The 23,335-nt window shown below is 38.1% G+C and overlaps 1 protein-coding gene across 1 annotated transcript; it reads left to right on the forward strand.

The window, feature by feature from the left end:
- Positions 1–1,136: 1,136 nt before the first annotated feature.
- On the forward strand, positions 1,137–5,609 carry LOC122659728 (transcription factor bHLH128-like). Its single transcript, XM_043854840.1, has 6 exons — positions 1,137–1,675; positions 2,695–2,966; positions 3,096–3,227; positions 3,343–3,408; positions 3,584–3,652; positions 5,548–5,609. The coding sequence occupies exons 1-6, from the start codon at positions 1,180–1,182 to the stop codon at positions 5,599–5,601; spliced, it is 1,089 nt and encodes a 362-aa protein (XP_043710775.1). The 5' UTR covers positions 1,137–1,179; the 3' UTR covers positions 5,602–5,609.
- The last annotated feature ends 17,726 nt before the right edge of the window (positions 5,610–23,335 follow it).

Consider the following 23,335-nt stretch of genomic DNA (forward strand, 5'->3'; position numbering starts at 1 on the left):
TTTAACCTTCGCTTTACCCGGTAATTACGAAAACAGCCAATCGAACGAACAGTTGACTATTATAGTGAAATTACTAATCTAACCTCGAGCTCAAATTAAAGATTGTGTGGAAATTAAAATTCTCTTCTTAGGTCATGTTTTCTTGGAAAATTATCATCTCCAATGCCTTGCCTGGCCAGTTCTCTCGGTGCCTGTAATAAAATTGCAGGGGTGGGGGGGGGGGGGTTGGGGGAGATGTTGGATTCCACCTGGATAGAGTGCTCAGGTAGGGATAAGGTGGTCATTGTGATCCCCTTCATTAGAGGCATTGGAGGAATTAGGTCGGACAAGGTACTGGAGGGGACAAAGATCCATATTTTCTTAATGGGAAGTAGTTTTCTGTCCGGGAGTGTGGCCTACGCCAACACTCCCATGTGTCTATCTCTCTCCTCCTCAAAACAAAGGGGTAGAGGTGTCTTTTCAAATGGAGAGGAGAGAGATAGACTCATGGGAGTGCTAGCATAGGCCACACTCCCGAACAAAGAACTTTATCCCATTCTTAATATACAGACTTTGATACTTGAATTAATAGAAATTTTTTTTATAGACAATATCTCTTTATTGAAAAGAAGAAAAACTATACAGAGAAGATATCAACTTAGAAGGGGATCTACACAACATTCCTTGTCACAAACACGTCCATTGTCGATGGATGGGTGGGGGGGGGGTGTGTGGGGTGGAAACAAAAGCAAACAAGAAACACTAGCTCAGTTTATCAAAGGCCAATACCTCACAATTAAGAGGTCACAAGTTCAACTCTCCTTGGGAAACCAAGAAATAGTTCCTTCGAGATCTCTTACCCTTGAGAAAGAGTGGGACAGAGCAGATGGATCTCCTGCCAAATGGTGTTCAGATTAATGAAATTTTTATTCATATCACCTATTAACATTTTATTAAATTTCAATTATGAGGGGTATTTTGGGCATAAAGAAGATGTTACTTTAGCTTCCTAAGGGACAGGCCAAGGGTAAAATCATAGTTTTATCATCTTACAAAAACCTCAACCAATAGCACCCACTAATATTATATTTAATTTCCATTTTGCCTCTCCCCACTTTAATACTCTTCTCCTCCTCCTTCCTTCCTGCGTTCCTCCCATTCACTCCTATCTCCTTCCTATTCAGAAGTCCACGCATACCCATGTACCCTTCACCTCAACCACACAGGCCATCGGCCATGGCGTCACAAGGAGGCCTCACCCGCTACTGTTCTGCACCAGGTTCTCTCTTAACCAACGCCGTCAATTCAGTCATCGGCGGCAGTGGTGAACAAGAATTCTCTGCCGTGGGATCGGAATCCATGATGGGTCGATTCTTCAACGCCGATTTGTCGTCTTTAACGTCAGAATCAAGCTGCAAAGCCAACGTTTCTCCTGATCTCAATGAAGCTTATCGAGGACATGGGAACGGAAGGGTTGGTGGCGCCACCAGTTCCTCCGCTGGTCTAGATAGGTCCTACGGATTTAACGAGATAGCCGTTGGAGATTTCGCAACATCTAGCTTCAGAGGTGGTGGTGCTGTTGGTGCTGTGGCCTCCGGAGGTGGCGGTGGTTGCGGCAGCGGTGGACCCTCGTCTCTGATTAGACATAGTAGCTCTCCCGCCGGGTTCCTCAACCATCTCTTGGTTGATAATAACGGTTAGTCCCCTCTTTTTCTCTCTTGGGTAATTTCGTAATTACACTGTCAGGAGCTCTTTACTCTGCGTCTCCTCCTCCTCCTTAAAAAAAAAGAAGAAAAATCAACATCAATAGAGGGGCATAGATTGAGTTCTTAGAAGTGAGGGAGAGGAGATTGGAACTTAGATTGTATAGATTCTCATCCACTAAAGACTTTATGGGAGAATAAATCATTGGACAGAAAAAGAAGTTCCAAATGACTTTTATTTATTTATTTTTTTAATTTTCTCGATTGTGAATGGTGGAATCGGCCACTATCAAAATTTGGTCTGAGGAGGCACTAGCGAGTAGTGATGTTTCTTTTTGTGGTGGACCTCTGAAAGCCTCTCCAGTACACTCCTTTTTTTTTTTTTTTTCCTTTTTATCCTATGTTTACTTCATAAATAGTTAAAAACTTGTTAAAATTTTTAGTTTCATCAAATTCTGGCTGAGATTTTTCAAATTTTAAAAATAATACATTTTAGCCCATTTTGGGAATGATAACATTTTACATTTTCAATTGTTGAGGGACTTTAGGTAATGATTTCTTAGTTAATAGAGTTAGTATATATATTGTATATTATACAAATTTTATAGAATCAATTCCAGAAAAAGATTAATCTTCTTGACCCACTTAGTTTCGTTATAAGACACACTATCTGGTTGATTTGCCGTGGAATATACTCATTGCATCAATTCCCTCAATTTTGGGTCTTGAGTCTCGCATTGACGGTCCATGAACAACCAGCTCTGATACCATTTGACGACATTCAATGCAAAAACCCAACCAAGTTTCGAGGTAAAAAAACCCTTCCCATGTTCAAAAGTCCAGCAATCATACACCACCCGACCGATGTGATAATGTGATATGGTCATCATGTTATTAATGTGATAGCACCATGAGCATAATGTGGTACTATATATTTATTTCCTAGAAGGACATACTATACCTTATTAATTTGTTATTCTAGAAATTTAATTAATGGGAACCCATTTTGCAGGTTTTTCTGTTACAAGGGGAATTGGAAGCTATAGCACCCAGAATAATGGTGGATTAAAGTCTCAATTAAGCTTCACAAGTAGGCAAGATTCTCTTTCTCAAATTTCTGAGGTCAGTGAGAGTGCCGTCGGTGGTTGCAGCTCTGGGTCAAGCAGTTTTCCGGTTGGATCGTGGGATGATACAAATTCAATATTTTTTTCGAATCCATCGAACAAACGATCTAAAATCGTCAACGGCGACATTGTCACTGGTCTTGATGGTTTAGATACTCAGGTATATACCAAGTTTTTTTTTATTTTTTTATTTTTTTTCTTTCTTGTTCTATACTTCTATTAATTAGCCTTAATTTTTCTTTATTTAATTTGCTATTAATTTAAATTTTTTGGTTAATTGATTTTCCAGTTTAACTTAACTAGATCGTCATTAGAGATGGCCAGTGTAGAGAAGTACTTGCATATGAATCAAGATCCTGTCCCATGCAAAATCCGTGCTAAGCGTGGTTGTGCAACTCACCCACGAAGTATTGCAGAGAGGGTTAGTAATTAGAGTGATAAACACTCTTAGAACTATCATGTTTGTTATGATAGAACTGGTTTCTATGCATTTGCTTTGTTTAGTTTACTGTGTTTATAGTTCCAATTGGTTGCAGGAGAGGAGGACAAGAATAAGTGAGAAATTGAAGAAACTGCAAGAGCTTGTACCAAACATGGACAAGGTATTTAGACACAACCCTAATCTCTCTCTCTCTCATTAACCTATAAATAACCCTAATCTCTCTCTCATTAACCTACAAATAACCCTAATCTCTCTCTCTCTCTCTCTCATACACACACACATTAACCTATAAATGGTATTATGTCTAAGAAACTTAAATTTGAATGTCATTGCAGCAAACAAATACGGCAGACATGTTGGATTTGGCAGTGCAACATATCAAATGCCTCCAGGGCCAAGTGCAGGTTCGTTAAAAATTAACTCATTTGCAAGGTGTGAGAAAAATGAAAACATAAACTCACTAGGATCAGTAAAATTCACACACAAACACAATTTGTGCTTTACTTTAATTTTCTGGAGACATGACAAACTAAAGTTTATTTTATTGGAAAGGAAGCATGCTCCGCCTTTATATAGATACTATTTTTTTTATACTCTTCTCACATAATAAACAATGGGACCCACATTCACATTTACTCTCTTATTTTGATTATATGAGTTCCCCATAGACACCATATGAATGATACCATTTTCCAACCCCTCATTGGTATAGTGTGCAGATTTCTTCTTACAATGCCATTGTTAGAAACCCTCCTTTTGTTTTTTTTATTTTTTTTTATTTACTATATATTTTGATGAAGCTATGCCTTAATACATGCTATTAATTGAATTACACTGCAATGTAGCTTGATGGTTTCAAGCCCTAAAGATGGATTTGGTACTGTTGAACAGTACAATATTTCCATGTAGAAAACCAGAAAAATGAATATTTTGATGGAATATTAAACTATTTTTTGTAAAGAAATGGAAGACGGAAGATTAATTTTTCGTTCATTTATTTTTAGAGGTAGAAAATATTCACCCTCAAAATTTTCTTATATATAATCTTATATTATTTTCTTTTATTTGTTTTAAGAAGTAGAAAATTTTCACCCACAAATTTTTCATATATATTTCTTTATATTACTTTTCTTTTTTCCTATAGATTTCATATTAAAAAGGCAAAAGGTTTTATGCATGACCGGTGTATGTACTCGATCTAGCCTTCAACCATTGGATGGGGAGAGAGGGAAATATGTTATTACACTTTTGTTCATCATCATACAACAGTTGAAAGGCACAACCTTATACGTACATGGCCATGCATAAAAATTGGGTCCTATTTAAAAATATAAATTTTAGGAGCCAAGATGATGAAGGTTGTTACCTCCTACCAACCTTACCCTTTCCAATTTTTCATCTATTTTTTTTTTTTTCCATTTTCTAGAGAACCACCAAATACAATAATAAAGTTATTTGTTGCATAACCAAACAACTATAGGAAAACTCAAGTTTCTTTTCTGCCGAGTGCGCTGCTACTCCTTACTTAATCTGCATATTCTAGGCACCCAAGTGCAGCTAGCTCAAATGGGGTTTTATACCAGCTAAAAGAGCAAAAAATGTAAGGTTACAAATTATTTGACACCTTGTGGGGTTTCAATAAGAGAATCCTTTTTATCATATTACAATACCAAATAGTATATTAAGGAATGTTAAACAAGCTTTATTTCCTTGCAAAGTCATCCACTCAGTTTGAAGTCTCAACTCCGATTCTTTCATGGCCTGGTCGTGTGGAGGAAGAACTGAGGATGGATGTTCAGAGAAGACCTAAATTCAGATTGTCTTAATCTGTTCTAGTCTTGCTTCTTTATTTTGTTTGGTTCGTTTAGTTGCTTTCCTCGTTGATGGCTTTGCCGTAGGTGGGGTTTGCTTCTACTTGATTTTGTTGGTTGTTTTCTTGGTTTCTGAACAACTCCTTTTGTACTTTATTTTTTGACCTTTTAGCAAACAAAAATATATTTCAATACACTCACCCAATTAACAAAAAAAAAATAAAGAAGAGAATATTATGATAGTACATTTTTCTGTCCTCCTAGATAACTTAAAATTATCCATTACCTTTAAGATTACCCACCCCATTTTTTTTAACATATTTTGCCTTATTTTTTTATTTATTGTTGTAACATTAGAACTTCACCTGTTACATGGATTATTGGACAAATCCTTAAACATCTGGAGACTCAATCATTTGGTTATTATTATTGCACCTTGAGAGTGAATTATTCAATAATGCATCTTAACTTTTCTCCCTCTCTTGCAGAAGCTCAACAAAAATATTGAAAAATGCACATGTGGATGCAAGCAAGAAAAGTAACATTTTCTTAAAAAGAAAAGATGGGAAATAACTGTTCCATTGTTAAAATCAAATAGAAGAAGGAAGATGCAGAGCTGTTGAAGAAGGCAGAGAACTAAAGCAGGACTAATTCCTCAACCTTGCCAAGTGAAGAAGATGGAAACCAGCTTTGCATGTACAAAAAATTTACCAGTTTTTTGTTTTTTTTTGTGGTTATTCTTCTATCTTTCCCATCTTCCTTCCTCTCCTTTATTAACAAGTCTACTTTGTTTTGATTTCAAAAGAGTTATTGATGTTAGTCGAAGTTGGTTTATTATTTGGTGTATATAGCTAGTTTTGAGTTTGTCAATCCTTTAGAAAACAAAGAAGTTTATCTAATCTCAAGCACCTATAGGTTTTTTCTATAAACTTGAAGGAGAAATGTTTTCTATGGGGGAGTGTAGCTTTCACGATTCTACGTCCACATAGAGGGGATGAAATGACCGCTCAACCCCCTATGAAAGGTCAAAAAAGAGTGCCCACCTTATGCTTCTGCAGGTATTCTCATTGGACCTTGTGCACGTAAGGGCCACACTCTCCCAAACTTGAATGTTTGAGGAAATGGGATAGCTGATAGAATAAATTCATGCGGAACATCCATGGAGATCAATGAGCATACAAAAACATAGAGATGTCTTTGGCGTACCTGGATCCATGTTTGTGGAAGCCGAACTCTTGACGATCCCTGTCGCACACGAACTGTTGGTCTGGTCTGCTCTCTTCCACACAATTTTAGGTTTTCTCAGAGTGGTCACTTAATGGGCCAGTGACAACTATTTATAGTGGTGAGGGCAGGGACCAACCCTGCATAGAAACTAGGGTTTCCTTCCCATTAAGAAAATAATACTTTAGGTCCACACATAGTAACTGGACTCATACCATTAAGGCAGCTCCTATCAACACAACTAAACCGATTTTAATAAAATAAAAGTGAGACTATGCCAGCCCACCTTATGGAAATCTTACAATCTCCCACTTGGGTTGCATATGTCATAAGTTTTGATTTTGAAAACCTTTTAAAACGACTCTCCGGTTTAGACAAACTGATTGTGGCCACAAAAGATAGTGTTGAATGGAGTACGCCTTAAACTTGATGCCTTGGTCCGAATGAAACTACAAACACCTAACAGTGCAGATCGTCACATCTAAAGAGACATGGGACCTAATACGTCAAAGTGCTTATGGCCTCACCGACTTGGGCTGTACAGTATGAGAGTGTGGTATGAAAAATGCATGATATAATGATTAACATGCCAATTTCCAAATTGGTCCAGGCTCGAAAACCTAATGAGCCGCATGAGACAAATACTGGAGGTCTCATTTACCATAAGCGTCGCCCAAAGGCAAACACTTCACAGAAGGAAGCTCGTTGGGATTGGGTCTGAATGTCCCAACATACTAGTTTACGTCCTCTAGACCGAATGAAGCTTTTCTAGTGAACAAAATATGCGTGTATTTACTGAAGGCCTCAGATACCATAAGAGACAAATACAGCACATAGCCTCAAATATCTGAAGGAGGCAACTGACCAAGTGTACACAATAGAATCTGTATGCATTTACTTAACAACTGGATGTGCATGTATTGACTGGAACCTCGTATACCGAATGTGGTAAATACACCACATATGACCTCAATTAATTCTCTATGAGGCAATTAATCAAGTGTATACACATAAACAAATGACCATAACAAAGATGCATGTATATTCTCGAGCATAAAATGTCACGAAAAGACATGAATATGAAATCAGTTGCAACTGTATACACAAGTAACATTCCCACTAATAAAATGCATCAAAAGAACTAACAAGTTTCATATTACTGACATACTCCTAAAAACTTTTGGAGTCAAATCCTTAGTGAGAGAGTCAACAAGCATACTATCTGTAGTAATGCACCAAATTGAGTTTTGTGACTCACAAACTTTCTCTCTAACAAGGAAGCATAAATATCAAATTCTGAGTTAAAATTCCTCAGTCATAGAGTCTAAACAGTGACATCACAATAGGTCATAAAACTCTGCTTGCATAGAGAAAAGCAGTCGGTGTCCGTAAGACACCTTCTTAACATATAGCACCATCTGTCATCCCAAACAGATATCCACATATGGTCTTTTAGGTCATCTTGGCAGTTACCTAATGTGCTACTCCAAGATTATAAAATAAGCAATATCAATCCATATGTATTCTTGAGTTTATATTAAACTACCAACATTAGATGCACAAAGAGTATTATTCACCTAAATTCACTGAGTATTGGTAAATCTGTTTTCTTTCACAAGAAATCTTCTGAAACAAACCAAGAATACGTATAGTTCTATTACGGTGAATCTTAATGCCTAAACATAAGAGGCTTCACCAAGATCTTTTTACCAAAATGGTTAATACTGTTTTGTCTGAAGTAAAATGATAATATTATTACTTGCAGCAAGAATATTATCACTATAAAATACAAGAAAAGATTATCTAACTCCCACTGATCCTCAGATAAATATTGTCAAACTAAGACAAGAATAACTGAATAATGTACCATACAAGAAACGTATTGAGCATTTTATCTCCATTTAGCTTAACTTGTATGACATGATTTATAATATCTATTCACAGAACACACTCACACTATTATAAGAACTGGGTGTAAGTATAACAAAATCCATGTAAGTGTTCTTTAAAGCTCATCATAAACAATGAATCTTCTGTTTATAGGTGTACTGAGTTTCTGTTCCTTAGCACTCTCAATCAGAATGTTACTTTTCTGGATGGTCATGTCCATAATGTATATCATGACTGTCAGACATAATCGATTTGACTCCTCCCACATTTTATAAAGACCTTTATGTTCAATGCAACTGTCAGCCAAAGGCTGGGGAGGTTTGTCAACTTTAAAATGGCAAAATCCATACTCACTGTAGCCACATAAAATATTAAAGAATCCGTTCCATTCCTTAAATTGGAACCATTCAAGATTTTGATAGAAGATAATTGAAAACTTAAAGCTGGTAAACATGATCACACAAAATTTATCAAAACATACAATATGCAATAACTGAAGGCATATCAATATCCCAATAATATAACTGAAAACTGATAAATTTGGGATTATTAATCAGATTTATCCCAGTTTTATTTTCAGTAACTGTAGGAAAACATAAAATGGGGAAAGATTCGACGTCGTCGGGGTCACACCTGTGGTGGCGAGATCGCCCAATACGCAATGGAATCTCTCACATGTAAGGTGAGACGCTTGCAACAACACCACTCTAAGGATTCCGCCACCTGTGGTGGCAAGATAAGAACCTCTAAAGCAGCGAAGTCCAAAACGTCACCCTCACACCATCAAGCGAAACCGACCAAACAATGACTCACCTGTGGTGGCAAGAGCACATCATTCGTCATATGGTTTCCTTGACTGCAATCCATCTGAATAGTCAATGATGATCTCACAATCCAAATAACTAGCCCACTGAGTGGAAGCGTAATCATTTAAATCATGAATCCCATAGACTTGGATTGCAACTGAATGCCCATTTTACTTCAATAATCTCCATCAATATTACTTTTATCATAAAACACACATAGCCAATATATTTACAGAAATATCACATAAATTAATCCTTTCGTGACGTTTAGGGAAATCATTATCATAGGATGTCAATATCAAGAATAGGCTACATGCAATCCCTTGTGACGAAACCGAATGTCACAGACTGTATAACACCGATGAGCAAGTCAAAAATACATCAAATTGGCTAAAAAATTCATGAAAAACCAGTGTAATACATATAAATCAATATGTGATGCATCCATCACTCATAGTAGGATAGAATTCTATCTTCCCATGGTGACACCATAAGAAGGCTTCATATAAGGTCAAAAACTTGTTCACTTTTGAACTAATCAATCTTGTTTGAATCTCTGTCTTAAACCAAAAGACCAAAACCGGTCAAAATCAAAAGACCATATTGACAATGAGTCTACTGGGCCAAAAATAAATCGACGGGCCGGATTATTGAGTCAACCCAACCTAATGGAATACGATGATAAAAAAAAACCCATGCACAATAGAAAGACTAACAAGTCAATAGATTCATAATTACGACATCGTAGAGATTCCAAAATAATGACTATAAGCATAGAAAGTAATCCACAAATAATTCTTGATAAATGATCTTCAAGATCAGAAATGACATTAGAACCAATCAACAGAAGCGATTTCTAGAAATGAAGCCAAACTCATAAGGTCATATCTTGACTTCAGAAATTATTTCAATAGATCAAACTTAATCCGTATGATTTCTAATTCACTTTCATAAGCAATTTATGGTCAATCCATGTATAAGACCCTTTTTTCAAGTAGGTTTCATTAAAACTATAATGAAAGTGTTTAATCTGTAACTTTATAAGCCCAAGCTTATTACTTAAATAATCCAAAAAACATCAATTCTATGCGGACATCATCATGTTCATCTTGTACAGAAGTTACAAAAATAAAACTTCAATGTCTTCTCATATTTATAAGATAAATTTATGGGATATGAAATGATGGAACATGTGACAACAATATCCTCTCAGTGGCAAACTTATAAATACAAGACATTAAAGATTATATTTTCCTAAATGTCACAAATAACCAAAAAAACATACATAACTGATTATAATACCTCATGACAATATAAAATATCACGAGTTTCTTATGTATTATAACACATGTGGTTTTAATTATTGTCTTGTGACTTACTTAGATGTCACAACCTTAATGACACTGAATCTACACATAGAATAGTCTAAAATGTGATGTTGTAAATCGTACATGTATGTGACATAGCATGAGGAAAAACAAAACATAGATGATTGGCCAATTAAACAACCAATATGCACCAAAATTTACTTTATGTATCCAAACAACACCTTAAAAGACCAAAGGGATACATACTGCAGCCAAACAAACCCTTATATGGGAGTTTAATTTAATGTCTCTCAAAATTGAGAGTATACTTTAACACGTTCCTGACACTGTATGGAACATTAAATTACCCTTAATTTAAATTTTATACTCCCACTGGTTCAAGACACTCTTTAAATTCAAGATCAGAACGGTCAAAAATGACTTAAAAAATAGCCTTAAAATAATTTAAAAAATCACTTTTATTAAAACTGTTTCCTAAATGGAATTGTTTCCCTGTAGTAGAAGTGCATAAATGATATTCTGAAGCAAAAATATTTCTCTGCAACATTTTCATGAATTATATCTCAACAAAAAATTACTTCTGTAAATGAAATGAACCAAATCATTTTCTACAAATAATCCATAATCTGAATTTTATCAAAACAGACAAACTTAGCCAAAAACTGAACAAAGTTCATAATTACATTGTCTCACTGGTCGAACCATATAACTGGCTCGGAGTACATAATTCCATCCTCCCACAGGTTCGACCAGTCAATATGACAATATGATAAACATGGCATGAAACGATGATAAGCCTTTAATAAAGAAAAGTTAATACAGGTTTATATACTTATTACACATTCTCAAATTTAATGGATTTTATACTAATAATAAGTCACCAAAAAATCAAATTGGCTCATTTTATTTCTGTTAAAAGTCTTCTTTATGCATGTAACAAGTACAACTAAAATAAAACTAAGTGTTACCTTGCATACTAGTTCCCTATCGTGCCAATTTTTAACATAACAAAGTACAAATCAAACACATAAACGTGTTCCTATTGGAACACCACAATGTACAAGTATTACCACATGATGACAATAACAAGGAGTCAAGAGATATATATCACATATGTCCTTTTATTACAATGTATACCATCAATGATTCGTACTGTATTATGGAACACTAGAGTATGAAACAATTAATATCTATATAAGGTGTTCCATCATGCCATTACTAGATCCCATTAAGGAAACAATACTTTAGGTCCACACATAGTAACTGGACTTATACCATTAAGGCAGCTCCCATCAACACAACTAAACCGGTTTTAATAAAATAAAAGTGGGACTATGCCAGCCCACCTTATGGAAATCTTACAATAGCTTCACGGATATTTGATCTGGTAACTCTCACATTGAAAGTTTTCGATCAATGAATACAGTAAATATAAAAAATAGACTATGTTAGGCTAAACTAAGTAGAATCTTAAAGCAGCTTGAGAAATACTGAATTGGTTCATTCCATGATTAATAAGTTATTATTTTTTTTTGCTAAAAGATCATGTATATTGAAAAGAAGAAAAATGGATTACAAACAAGCTGGACAGGCCAGAAACAAAAGACAAAGTCGGCTACATCAAACCCCCACCAACAACGGATGCATTAGCGAGATGAAAGACTAATGACCAAGGACCGCTAAGTCACACTCAATCCAAAGCTTTGGAAACTGAAGAAGTTTAGCTTGTTTCATACTACGAATCAACGCCCAAAATTCTGCCACAAAATTAGTTGTAACCCCAAGGAAAGATCTGAAAGAAGAGACAATCGTAGCATTGCAATCTCTGATCACTCCCCTTGCTCCAGCCTTTCTTGGGTTATCTAGGGAGCAGCCATCAATATTGAGCTTAAACCACCTATACAAGGAAACCTATACAAGGAAAATATTGAGAGGATTGATTGATTACTCAATCAATATATACAAGGTAAGATGATTGGTGAGATTGATACACGATAAGGTAAGATGGTTGATGAGATTGATACAAGATAAGGTGGTTGGTGAGTTGATTCAAATTAAAAAACAATAATCCAAACATGGAGAGCTGTGACCATTTGGAGCTGATTGTGCACATTGTATGCTGACTGTGCATAGTGTATGTTGATACACCCCCTCAGGTTGAAGGTGGCGGTTCCTGTATCTTCAGCTTGTTGCGAAGAAAGATAAACCGTGCACTAGATAGGCCTTTAGTAAATATATCGGCGAGCTGGTCCTTGTTAGAGATGAATTGAACGTGGAGAGCTTTCGTGGCCACCTTATCGCGCACGAAATGGAAGTCAATTTCCACGTGTTTCGTGCGGGCGTGAAACATGAGATTGGCCGATAAATACATGGCTCCAATATTGTCGCACCATAAAATTGGCAGTTTGTGGAGAGGTATGCCTAGTTCGCCAAAAAGAGAGGTCAACCACTTGAGTTCTGCAGATGCATCAGCTAGGGCTTTGTATTCAGCCTTTGTGGAAGATAGGGCCACTGTTTTTTGTTTCTTTGAAGTCCAAGAGATGATATTTGGGCCAAGAAAAACAGCATATCCCCCAGTAGATTTTTGATCATCACCACTTCCTGCCCAATCGGCATCTGTAAATGCTTGTAGGGCAATGTTGGTGGATCGGGTAATAAATATGTCATGAGACTGGGTGTGCTTTAGGTAGCGCAACATGCGCTTGACATATGTCTAATGTTGATTTGTAGGGGCATGCATAAATTGACAGGCTTGGTTCACAGAATAAGCAACATCAGGTCTAGTCAAAGTTATGTACTGAAGAGCCCCCACAATTGAGCGGTACCGGGTCGGATCTTTTATAGGTTCACCCCCTATAACCAATAGACATGTAGTGCTAGCCATGGGTGTCAAAATGGGCTTACAATCCGCCGTTCCTGCCCGTTGAAGGAGATCTTTTATGTAGCGGGATTGGGAGAGAAGTATTCCCCCTGCAGTACGAACTACCTCTACTCCCAAGAAGAAGTGCAGGGGGTCCTAAATCTTTGATGGAGAAGGATGTTCCTAGCTATTGGATCAAAGTGGTTACATGAGTATCCTGACTGCTGGTGACTATGATGTCATCCACATAACTCAACACATAGGTAGTAAAAGTTCCGTGGTGATAAATAAAAAGTGAGGGGTCTGTTTTGGACGCAACAAACCCTGATTGAAGGAGGAATTGAGAGAGACGACTGAACCATGCCCGGGGTGCTTGTTTGAGGCCATTCAGGGATTTGTGTAGGCGACAAACATAATTTGGGTGATATTTGTCTTCAAACCCAGGTGGCTGGGACATAAAAACCTCTTGGCCACGAAAAAATGAAACAACTAGAGTTTTCCAAAAAATGAAGTTCTTATTGGTGAGTTTGAGAGTGATGGAGTGGTGTGCACACACACATTAACCTATAAATGATATTATGTCTATGAAACCTAAATTTGAATGTCATTGCCCCAAACAAATACGGCAGACATGTTGGATTTGGCAGTGCAACATATCAAATGCCTCCAGGGCCAAGTGCAGGTTCGTTAAAAATTAACTCATTTGTAAGGTGTGAGAAAAATGAAAACATGAAGTCATTAGGATCAGTAAAATTCACACACAAACACAATTTGTGCTTTACTTTAATTTTCTGGAGACATGACAAACTAAAGTTTATTTTATTGGAAAGGAAGCATGCGCCGCCTTTATATAGATATTTTTTTTTATTACTCTTCTCACATAATAAACAATGGGGCCTACATTGACATTTTCTCTTATGTTGATTATATGAGCTTCACATAGACACCATATGAATGATGTCATTTTCCAACCCCTCACTGTTATCGTGTGTATATTTTTTCTTACAATGCCGTTGTTAGAAACTCTCCTCCTTTTTTTTTATTTACTCTAAATTTTGATGAAGCTATGCCTTATTACATGCTATTAATTGAATTACACTGTAATGTAGCTTGATGGTTTCAAGCCCTATAGATGGATTTGGTACTGTTGAACAGTACAATATTTTCATGTAGAAAACCAGAAAAATGAGTGTTTTTATGGAATATTAAACTATTTTTGTAAAGAAATGGAAGATGGAAGATTAATTTTTCGTCCATTTGTTTCTAGAAGTAGAAAATATTCATCCTCAAAAGTTTCTTATATATAATCTTATAATTTTTTCTTTTTTCTTTTATATGTTTCTAGAAGTAGAAAATATTCACCAACAGATTTTTCGTATATATTCCTTTATATTATTTTCTCTTTTCTCTTTTCTTTTTTCCTCTAGATTTCATATTAAAAAGGCAAAAGGTTTTATACATGGCCGATTTATGTAATCGATCTAGCCTTCAACTATTGGATGGGGAGAGAGGGAAATAAGTTATTACATTTTTGTCCGCCACCATGCAACGGTTGAAAGGCACAACCTTATACATACACGGCCATGCATAAAAACTGGGTCCTATTAAGAAATATAAATTTTAGGAGCGAAGATGATGAAGGTTGTTACCTCCTACCAACCTTCCCCTTTCCAAATTTTTATCCTTTTTTTTTTTTTTTTTGTCATTTTCCAGAGAACCAAATACAATAATAAAGTTATTTGTTGCAACATTAGATATAGTTTCTAGAGCAACCAAACAACTATAGGAAAACTCAAGTTTCTTTTCCACCAAACGTCCCACTACTCCTTCCTTAATCTACATATTCTAGGCACCCAAATGCAGCTAGCCTCCCAAATGGAGTTTTATACTAGCTAAAAGAGCAAAAAAAGTAAAGTTACAAATTATTTGACACCTTGTAGGGTTTCAATAAGAGAATCCCTTGTATCATATTACAATACGACATAGTATATTAAGGAATGTTAAACAATGCCTTATTTCCTTGCAAAGTCAGCCGCTCAGTTTGAAGTCTCAACTCCGATTCTTTCATGGCCTGGTCATGTGGAGGAGGAGCTGAGGGTGGATGCTCAGAGAAGGCCTAGATTCAGATTGTCTTAATCTGTTCTAGTTTTGTTTCTTTATTTTGTTTGGTTCATTTAGTTGCTTTCCCCTCTGATGGCTTTGTCATAGGTGGGGTTTGCCTCTACTTGATTTTTGTTGATTACCAGCTCAACCAGCTCCTTTTGTACTTTGTTTTTTCTTCTTAATATACATGACCTTTTGGGAAAAAAAAAAAAAAATTTCCATACACCTACCCAATTAAAAAAAACAAAAAAAAAGAAAAAGAAAAAGAGAATATTATGATAGTTCTTCTGTCCTCCGGATAACTTAAATTTATCCATTACATATAAAATTTACCCTCCCCATTTTTTTCTTTATATTTTGCCTAATTCTTTATTTTGTTGTTGTAACGTTAGAACTTCACCTATTACAAAGATTATTGGATAAATCCTTAAACATCTGGAGACTCAATCATTTGGTTATTATTATTGGCACCTTGAGAGTGAATTATTCAATAATATATCTTAACTTTTCTCCCTCTCTTGCAGAAGCTCAACAAAAATATTGAAAAATGCACATGTGGATGTAAGCAAGAAAACTAACATTTTCTTAAAAAGAAAAGATGGGAAATAACTGTTCCATTGTTAAAATCAATAGAAGGAAGATGCAGAGCTGTTGAAGAAGGCAGAGAACTAAAAGTAGGACTAATTCCTCAACCTTGCCAAGTGAAGAAGATGGAAATCAGCTTTGCATGTACAAGGAATTTACAAGTTTTTTTTTTGTTATTCTTCTATCCTTCCCATCTTCCTGCCTCTCCATTATTAACAAGTCTACTTTGTTTTGATTTTAAAAGAGTTATTGATGTTAGTCGAAGTTGGTTTATTATTTGGTGTTTGGCGGTCCAATTAGACATGTATTCTCCACTTTGACCAAAATACCCCTAAACCTGAAAAATGACAAAAAAAATACCCGAGTAGCACTGTTCTTGGAATAAAATGGCAGTAAATAATACTTTAAGATGAGGTATAAAATATGGTCCGAGCAAGATCGTCGAGATGTCTATATGACCAAGGCCATGCCCCGAGTTGGACTCGAACCAACACCTCTGGAAAGGTAAATTAAATACAATCCCAGCGAACTCCCTTTATTCTAATCGTGGCTTTTGTTTACTCGGTTCCCCACGAGGGTGGGTACGTCCGGGGTCGGTCGTTTTGACCGACAGGTGGCACTTGATCAACCTCTAAAAAAAAAAAAAGGCTAGAATCCCTGGTCTCAGCTCGGAACCTTGGTAGAACCTTTAAACACATACACAATTTCAGTTTCACTTTGATTTTACTTGCCAGATTTTTTCAAGTATTGAACTCAAATGTCCCTCCACTACAATTGGCTTGAATGACATGCAGGGCTTGCACCAGACACCCAAGTTACTAAGTAGTATTGGAATAGATTCTCAGTGCATATATCATTTGATTGCCACATTGTGGCTTTAGACATTGATGCAATATGAGTTCAAACTTTTTTTCTTATTTTATTCTACTCCAATCCGTGCAATGTCTTGACCTCTTAAGCTTTCTAGGTGGCTCTTGTAGCGAGCTTTAGGCCAATTACTCTCAAACCAGATGGCTTTAAGGAATTAGGTGTAAAACACCTCTCGGGCTTACTTACTCAAACCAAATAGGCTACAAGCCAAGACTGGATCAAAGAGCAAATAAATTTTTTTTTTTTTTTTAATTTCACTTTGATTTTACTTGCCATATTTTTTCAAGTATTGAACTCAAAATGTCCCTCCACTACAATTGGCTTGAATGACATGCAGGGCTTGCACCAGACACCCAAGTTACTAAGTAGTGTTGGAATAGATTCTCAGTGCATATATCATTTGATTGCCACATTGTGGCTTTAGACATTGATGCAGTATGAGTTCAAACTTTTTTTTTTTTTTTTTTTTTTAAATTTTATTCTACTCCAATCCGTGCAATGTCGTGACCTCTTAAGCTTTCTAGGTGGCTTTTGTAGCGAGCTTTAGGCCAATTACTCTCAAACCAGACGGCTTTAAGGAACTAGGTGTAAAACACCCCTCGGGCTTACTTACTCAAACCAAATAGGCTACAAGCCAAGACTGGATGAAAGAGCAAATAAAATTTTATTGTAAATCAATACAATGGCCAAGATAAAGAATGCAGCCGCTCCAAAATAATTTACTTTGAGATTTTCTAGATATTCCCTCACACTTGAACTTTATTATCCCACTCTGAGTTGGAGAACTGTCATACATCTAACTTAGGGAGGTTTGGGGTAGGGTGAGTCACACTGTTTTTCCTTAAGATTAGATTGAGTAGGTCATCTAGGGTACAAAAGATTTCAGCTCGGAACCTTGGTAGAACCTTTAAACACATGCATAATTTCAATTTCACTTTGATTTTACTTGCCATATTTTTCCAAGTATTGAACTCAAATGTCCCTCCACTACAATTGGCTTGAATGACATGCAGGGTTTGCACCAGACACCCAAGTTACTAAGTAGTGTTGGAATAGATTCTCAGTGCATATATCATTTGATTGCCACGTTGTGGCTTTAGACATTGATGCAGTATGAGTTCAAACTTTTTTTTATTTTTTTGTTTCTTTTATTCTACTCTAATCCGTGCAATGTCTTGACCTCTTAAGCTTTCTAGGTGGCTCTTGTAGCGAGCTTTAGGCCAATTACTCTCAAACCAGATGGCTTTAAGGAATTAGGTGTAAAACACCCCTCGGGCTTACTTACTCAAACCAAATAGGCTACAAGCCAAGACTAGATCAAAGAGCAAATACATTTTTTTTTTCTTGGCAATCAAGTATATATGTCATGCAAGTGTATCATGGTTCAACCTTAGCACCTAACCAAAACTCGTGTATACAAGATGACTAACAAAATCGGCTCTCTCAGTAGACAGTGTACTTTCAAAGAATTTAAAATCCCTTTGATCGCTATATTCCAATTCCCTCCTCAGTGCAAAATTTTTATTACTTGAAAGTGCACGGTATTTAGGATGCTCTCAAAGTCTTTCAGAAAAATAAACTGAAGAGGCTACACACTCGATCTCGAACCAAAATAAAGACTACAATTCGATGAATCCCCCCTTCCCATACTTAAATTATGCAGCATGCAGAAATAAAAACGAGGGTCGAGATGAGGGGACTTACCAGATATAATCATCAAATGAAACTCATAACCTCTCAATCTTTTCAGACTTGACCAATGGATTAGCCTTAGCAATAGCTTCTTGACCCACAACCTTGTAGTTGAAGAAACAGACATGCATCTCAGGATACCTGTGCTTTGAGCAGAAAGTACTTCCACACCTACAGTTGAACCCTAGCAACCCTACTTTCTTACTGCAACTCATACACTTATTATTCTTCATCATCACCACCGGAGATGATTCATTAATGGCACCGGCAAGGACTGTGGGATTAGAAATCTCAACAGGACTTCCAGAAGACGATGAGGGGAGGAGTGATAGTTGCACGGTTTTTGACGTTTTTATTGGAGAGCAGCGTTTGGCTTCTTGGAGAGAGAAGTCCCTATAACACTTGGAGCAGAGGTTAAGGGTTGCTGGTTTGCCAAAGAAACCACATCCGTTTGCACAGCGAGAAGGGTTTTCAGGTGCTTTCCCTCCCATCTCTTCGTTTTTTCTCCCTTCAGAACCCATCTTCTTCTTTCTCACTCTTGTTGATCTCGTTGTTAGTTTTCTGTTTGGGGAGGGTATCAAGGGATGAGAAGATACAGAGCAAAATGAGACGATACAGAGATTTTGGGAATGTTTCTCACACAGACCATGAGAAGACAAACTGCTTTCATTTATATAGAAACAGCAAATTGCTTAAACTTACATATTGTGCCTACACGTGGACATGAGGGGACCATGTGGACTATGATGTCAGAAACAGAAAAATGAACAAACTAACTAACAACTGTATTCCTATTAGAGGGGAGTGTTACGTAATACGTTTATATAAAGTAGAGAAAGAGAGATTAATTCATATTCATACTCGGATTTGTTACTTTGATTATTATTATATATTGACAATAGGGCCCCTTGACAATACTACCATTAAAGCTGTCCTAAAAATTGATGAAACATAACAATAATAGTATATGCAGGGGGATTTTGGTTAGATAAAGTAATTAATTTTTTTTCTTTAACGGTGTTGGGAATTGGAATGGATAGGTGCAGAGTTTGCAAATAGAAGAAAGGAGTTCTAGAAGCAGCTTAGGTAGGGCTAAAATTTTTGTGTATTCTCTCTTATTTAATGCATAATTTTGACAAAAAATCAAAATTTAATAAATAAAAAAGATGATTACGATTATAAATTTTTGACAAATCTGGGCCGTAGGATAATATAATATGGGTCATATGATTAAATCAGGCCCTAATTTTATACCTGACCAATCCATAATGTTCTATTTTATCTCTTTTTTTTTTTTTTGTAGAAGTTCTATTTTATATCACACCCTGACAGGAGGTGAAATGATCGCCGCGTCCCAATGAAAGGCAGAAATTCTGCCTCCATGATGCCAATGTGCACTCTCATTGGTTCCTATGCGCACACAGAGACCACACTTCCCCACAAAGAACACCGACCCAAAAATTAATTACTAAACGAAACTTCAAATAATATATCATTAACCACATGTTTTGATAGTTTTTCCTTCCGAACTCGCACAGCCAAGTGATGGGTTTCCGAGACAAAACACCTGTCTTTCTTAAGAATATTTACAAAGTGAAAAAACCTACTCATAGTTTTAAAGTCCAACAAAAAAGGTAGAAGTATCCCAAGGATGCTGGTCCATTTCTTGTTGAAGAAAAATCACCACCTCGCTACCATGAGTTCAAATGGCCGGTCACGTACGGTTGTGACACCTAATTGCTTGGCTTTTTGGACGCTATTGAACAGTACCCTTGCCTTTGATTCTCTCTTTCTAATAACCACGGTTAAGAGTAGCGCTAACGAATTAGCCATTGATTACAATATTGCTCAATGTTGGAGAATATTATTTCTTCATTGAGATTGATCTCCAATAAGAGAATATCTAAATACAATAGTTGAAGATCAAGAATGATATCGCATGTGATAACACATGGCTTAGAGAGACTGATTTTAATAAGGAATGGGAGACCTAATGGATAGCACATGCCTTAATGGGAGATCTAATGGAAATACCAAATCAGAGATTTCCATTGTGAGGAAATCTCTATATCGGTCAATACAACCCCTCAAGATGAAGGGCCTGTGGAGAGGACCTTTAGCTTGTCGCGCATAAATTGGAACTGTGCCATTGGCAGGGCCTTGGTCAATGTATCAGCCAGCTGATCGACAGTGCTGATAAACTGAACTGTAAGTTGTCTGTTGTGTCAAGAAATCGTCAGGCGGTCCTTCGAGTGCCGTAACCTGCAAAAGGACCAGAGGGTGCCAAAGGAGAACCGGTGTGGTTCCGGCCTAGGACCCTCCGATGCCAAAGTCAGATCTCCTGAGCAAACAGATAAATAATAGTATTCAAGATGCCTTAGATGGGTAGAGTACCTTCTCTTTTATAGTGGGGTGTGGCGGTGTGGAGAGTCCCGGTTGATGGTGGGTAGTCTTCATAGTTGATAGAGTCCCTGAGTAGCAGGGCTCATCCTTGATTGGTTGTCTTCCCGTGAGACGTAGTGTCATGATAGACTTGGTATCCTTGATGGATAGACTTATCGACGCGGTAGATGAGGTTCCCGGTGTATGAGTCCGCTCAGACTACGTGACTGATAGGCGGTAGCCTAGAATCCTTTGTTATGTGACCTGTCTTGTTGATGGTGCTGGACGCCGCCGTGTTCGAGGGAGACTGCGCCCAAGGATGACTGCGCCCTAGGGGATCCGTGCCCGGTCCATGCCCAGGGCTTGTAGTCTGCGCCTAGGATCTTCAGTCCTTGCCCAAGGCCTGTGGTTCGTGCCCGGGGTTTGCGGTTTGCGCCTGGGGTCCGCGGTCCTGCTCAGGTCCGGTCTGGGTCGAATCTCTCCTTGGTTCACCTGTTTGGTTCTGGTCTTGAGCTGACCCTCCTTCCTGGGTTAGGACACATGGCAGTCCCTGGTTGGTCAGGGTGATTTTGGGTTTATCATTTGCCCTCCACTCTCTTGGAACGGAGTGCTCAAGAGAGTATCTTTTTCATTTTTGTTTTGAAACTTTGTCTCCCTTGCTCTCTTCTGGTTTCTTCCTTTCTTGGCTATTAGCCCTTCACCTTCCTAGTGGCTTGCTTACTCTTGATCTTGATCATGTCCGCGGTCTCGGTCATGAGCTTGTCACCTCCTTGTACCCGTGTCGCCCATACCTTGGTCATGTTCTTTGCTCGTACCTCGGCTTGTTTGTGCTCGTCCGCACCCGTTGGCGTCGCTTGACTATCTGCGCCTGTCCGATCCACTCCTGTTCGATCCACGCCGGTCTTGATCCGTGCCTGTTCGATCCGTGTCTGTCTTGATCCACGCCCGTCTCGATTCGTGCCTATTTCGATCCTCTCCTGTCCCGATCCACGCCTGTCTCGATCCGTGCTTGTTCGATCTGCGCCTGTCGAGCTGGGTTGGCGTCTATCGCGCCCATCGATCCACGCCTGTAGGCCGTCCGTGCCCATCCGTGCTAGTTGCCACCGCTCGACCGCGGCTATTGGGCCTGGCCAAAAACCCTTTTCTTTCTTCCCTCGTTTCTTCTTTTCTCTCTCCTACTTTTTCTCTCTTCTCTCTCTTCTTCTCCCTCTTATCCTTTGCTTTTGGGCGGCGTCCATTGATGGATGCCGCCTATTCATAAAATTTATTTATTTAATTTTTTTTTAACTCTCCTTCTTCTCTCTCTTCTCCTTTGCTTTTGGGCACCGTCCATTGATGGATGGCTGTCATTCGTAAATTTTTTTTTTTTTTTGAACTCTCCTTCTTCTCTCTCTTCTCTCTCTCTCTTCTCCTTTGCTTTTGGGCGGCGTCCATTGATGGATGGCGCCCATTCATGAATTTTTTTTTTCCACTCTGTTTCGTCTCTCCTTTCTCTCCACTCATCCTTTGCTCTCACTCACGAGTCCACGCCCATGGCCCTTTGGCCTTGGACCCTTGACTGCTTCTTTTTTTTTTTTTTCCTTTGCTCTCCTTTCCTAAGGGGTTGACGCCCATAGACCGTGGCCCTTGATGGATTTTTTTTTCCCTTCTCTCTTAAGAGTCAAAGCCCATTGATGGCGCCCTCATTCTATCCGCGCCCATTGATGCCCCTTCGATCGACGCTTGGTGATTCCCATTCGATCCTGATCCGTGCCCTTTGACGCCCATTCGATCCTATCAGCGCCTTTTGACGCCCATTTGATCCGATCTGCGTCTGACGATGCTCATTCAATTCATGCCTGGGTGATGCCCATTGATCGATGGCCCGATGCTCATTCAATTCGTGCCCGTAGGCTGCTCGGCTTGATCCACATCCGACAACACTCATTCGATTCGATCTGCGCCTGGTGACGCTCGTTCGAGTCGATTCCGCACCCATCTCCGTTGGTCCATGCCTGTCTTCTCTGGTATATAAAATATTTGCTCTCCCTTGGTCTTTGGCCATAGACACATCTTTACTCGAACCTTAACCTCGACTTCTCGCTAACTTCGACCTCGGACCTCGAACCTCGTCCTTGGACCATGCCCATGGCTTGTCGTCTACGGCCCTGGGCCGTGGCATTTTTTTTTTTTTTTTTTTGTATTGAGTCGAATTGGTCTTTGGCCATAGACACATCTTTACTCGAACCTTGACCTCAATCCCTCGCGAACTTCGACCTCGGACCTCGGACCTCGAACCTTGAACCTCGTCCATGTCCATGGCTTGTAGCCTATGGCCCTTGGTCGTGGCCCTTTTTTTTTTTTTTTGATGGGTACCTTATGGGTTCACTTGTTGGTCGTTGCAGTTCGCTTTCCATTCTCCTGGGTTGGCGGCTTGAAGTTGGGGAAGTACCGCCCAAGTAAGTAGTCTCCCTTCTGGGTGTTGTTGTTCTTCATCCCTCGTATGTGGCCGATAGGCCTTGGTAGTTGTTCAACCTTGGTGGCCTTGAGACTTGAT

This window comes from Telopea speciosissima, chromosome 4, assembly GCF_018873765.1.
Source record: "Telopea speciosissima isolate NSW1024214 ecotype Mountain lineage chromosome 4, Tspe_v1, whole genome shotgun sequence".
Classification (NCBI taxonomy): domain Eukaryota; kingdom Viridiplantae; phylum Streptophyta; class Magnoliopsida; order Proteales; family Proteaceae; genus Telopea; species Telopea speciosissima.

What these genes read in the sequence shown, in the direction of transcription:
- LOC122659728 (XM_043854840.1), top strand. Translation starts at nt 1,180, where the DNA reads ATGTACCCTTCACCTCAACCACACAGGCCATCGGCCATGGCGTCACAA. An exon ending in TCTCTTGGTTGATAATAACG is followed by an intron (nt 1,676 to 2,694) that starts GTTAGTCCCCTC and finishes CCCATTTTGCAG; the next exon opens with GTTTTTCTGTTACAAGGGGA. An exon ending in GCCTCCAGGGCCAAGTGCAG is followed by an intron (nt 3,653 to 5,547) that starts GTTCGTTAAAAA and finishes CCTCTCTTGCAG; the next exon opens with AAGCTCAACAAAAATATTGA.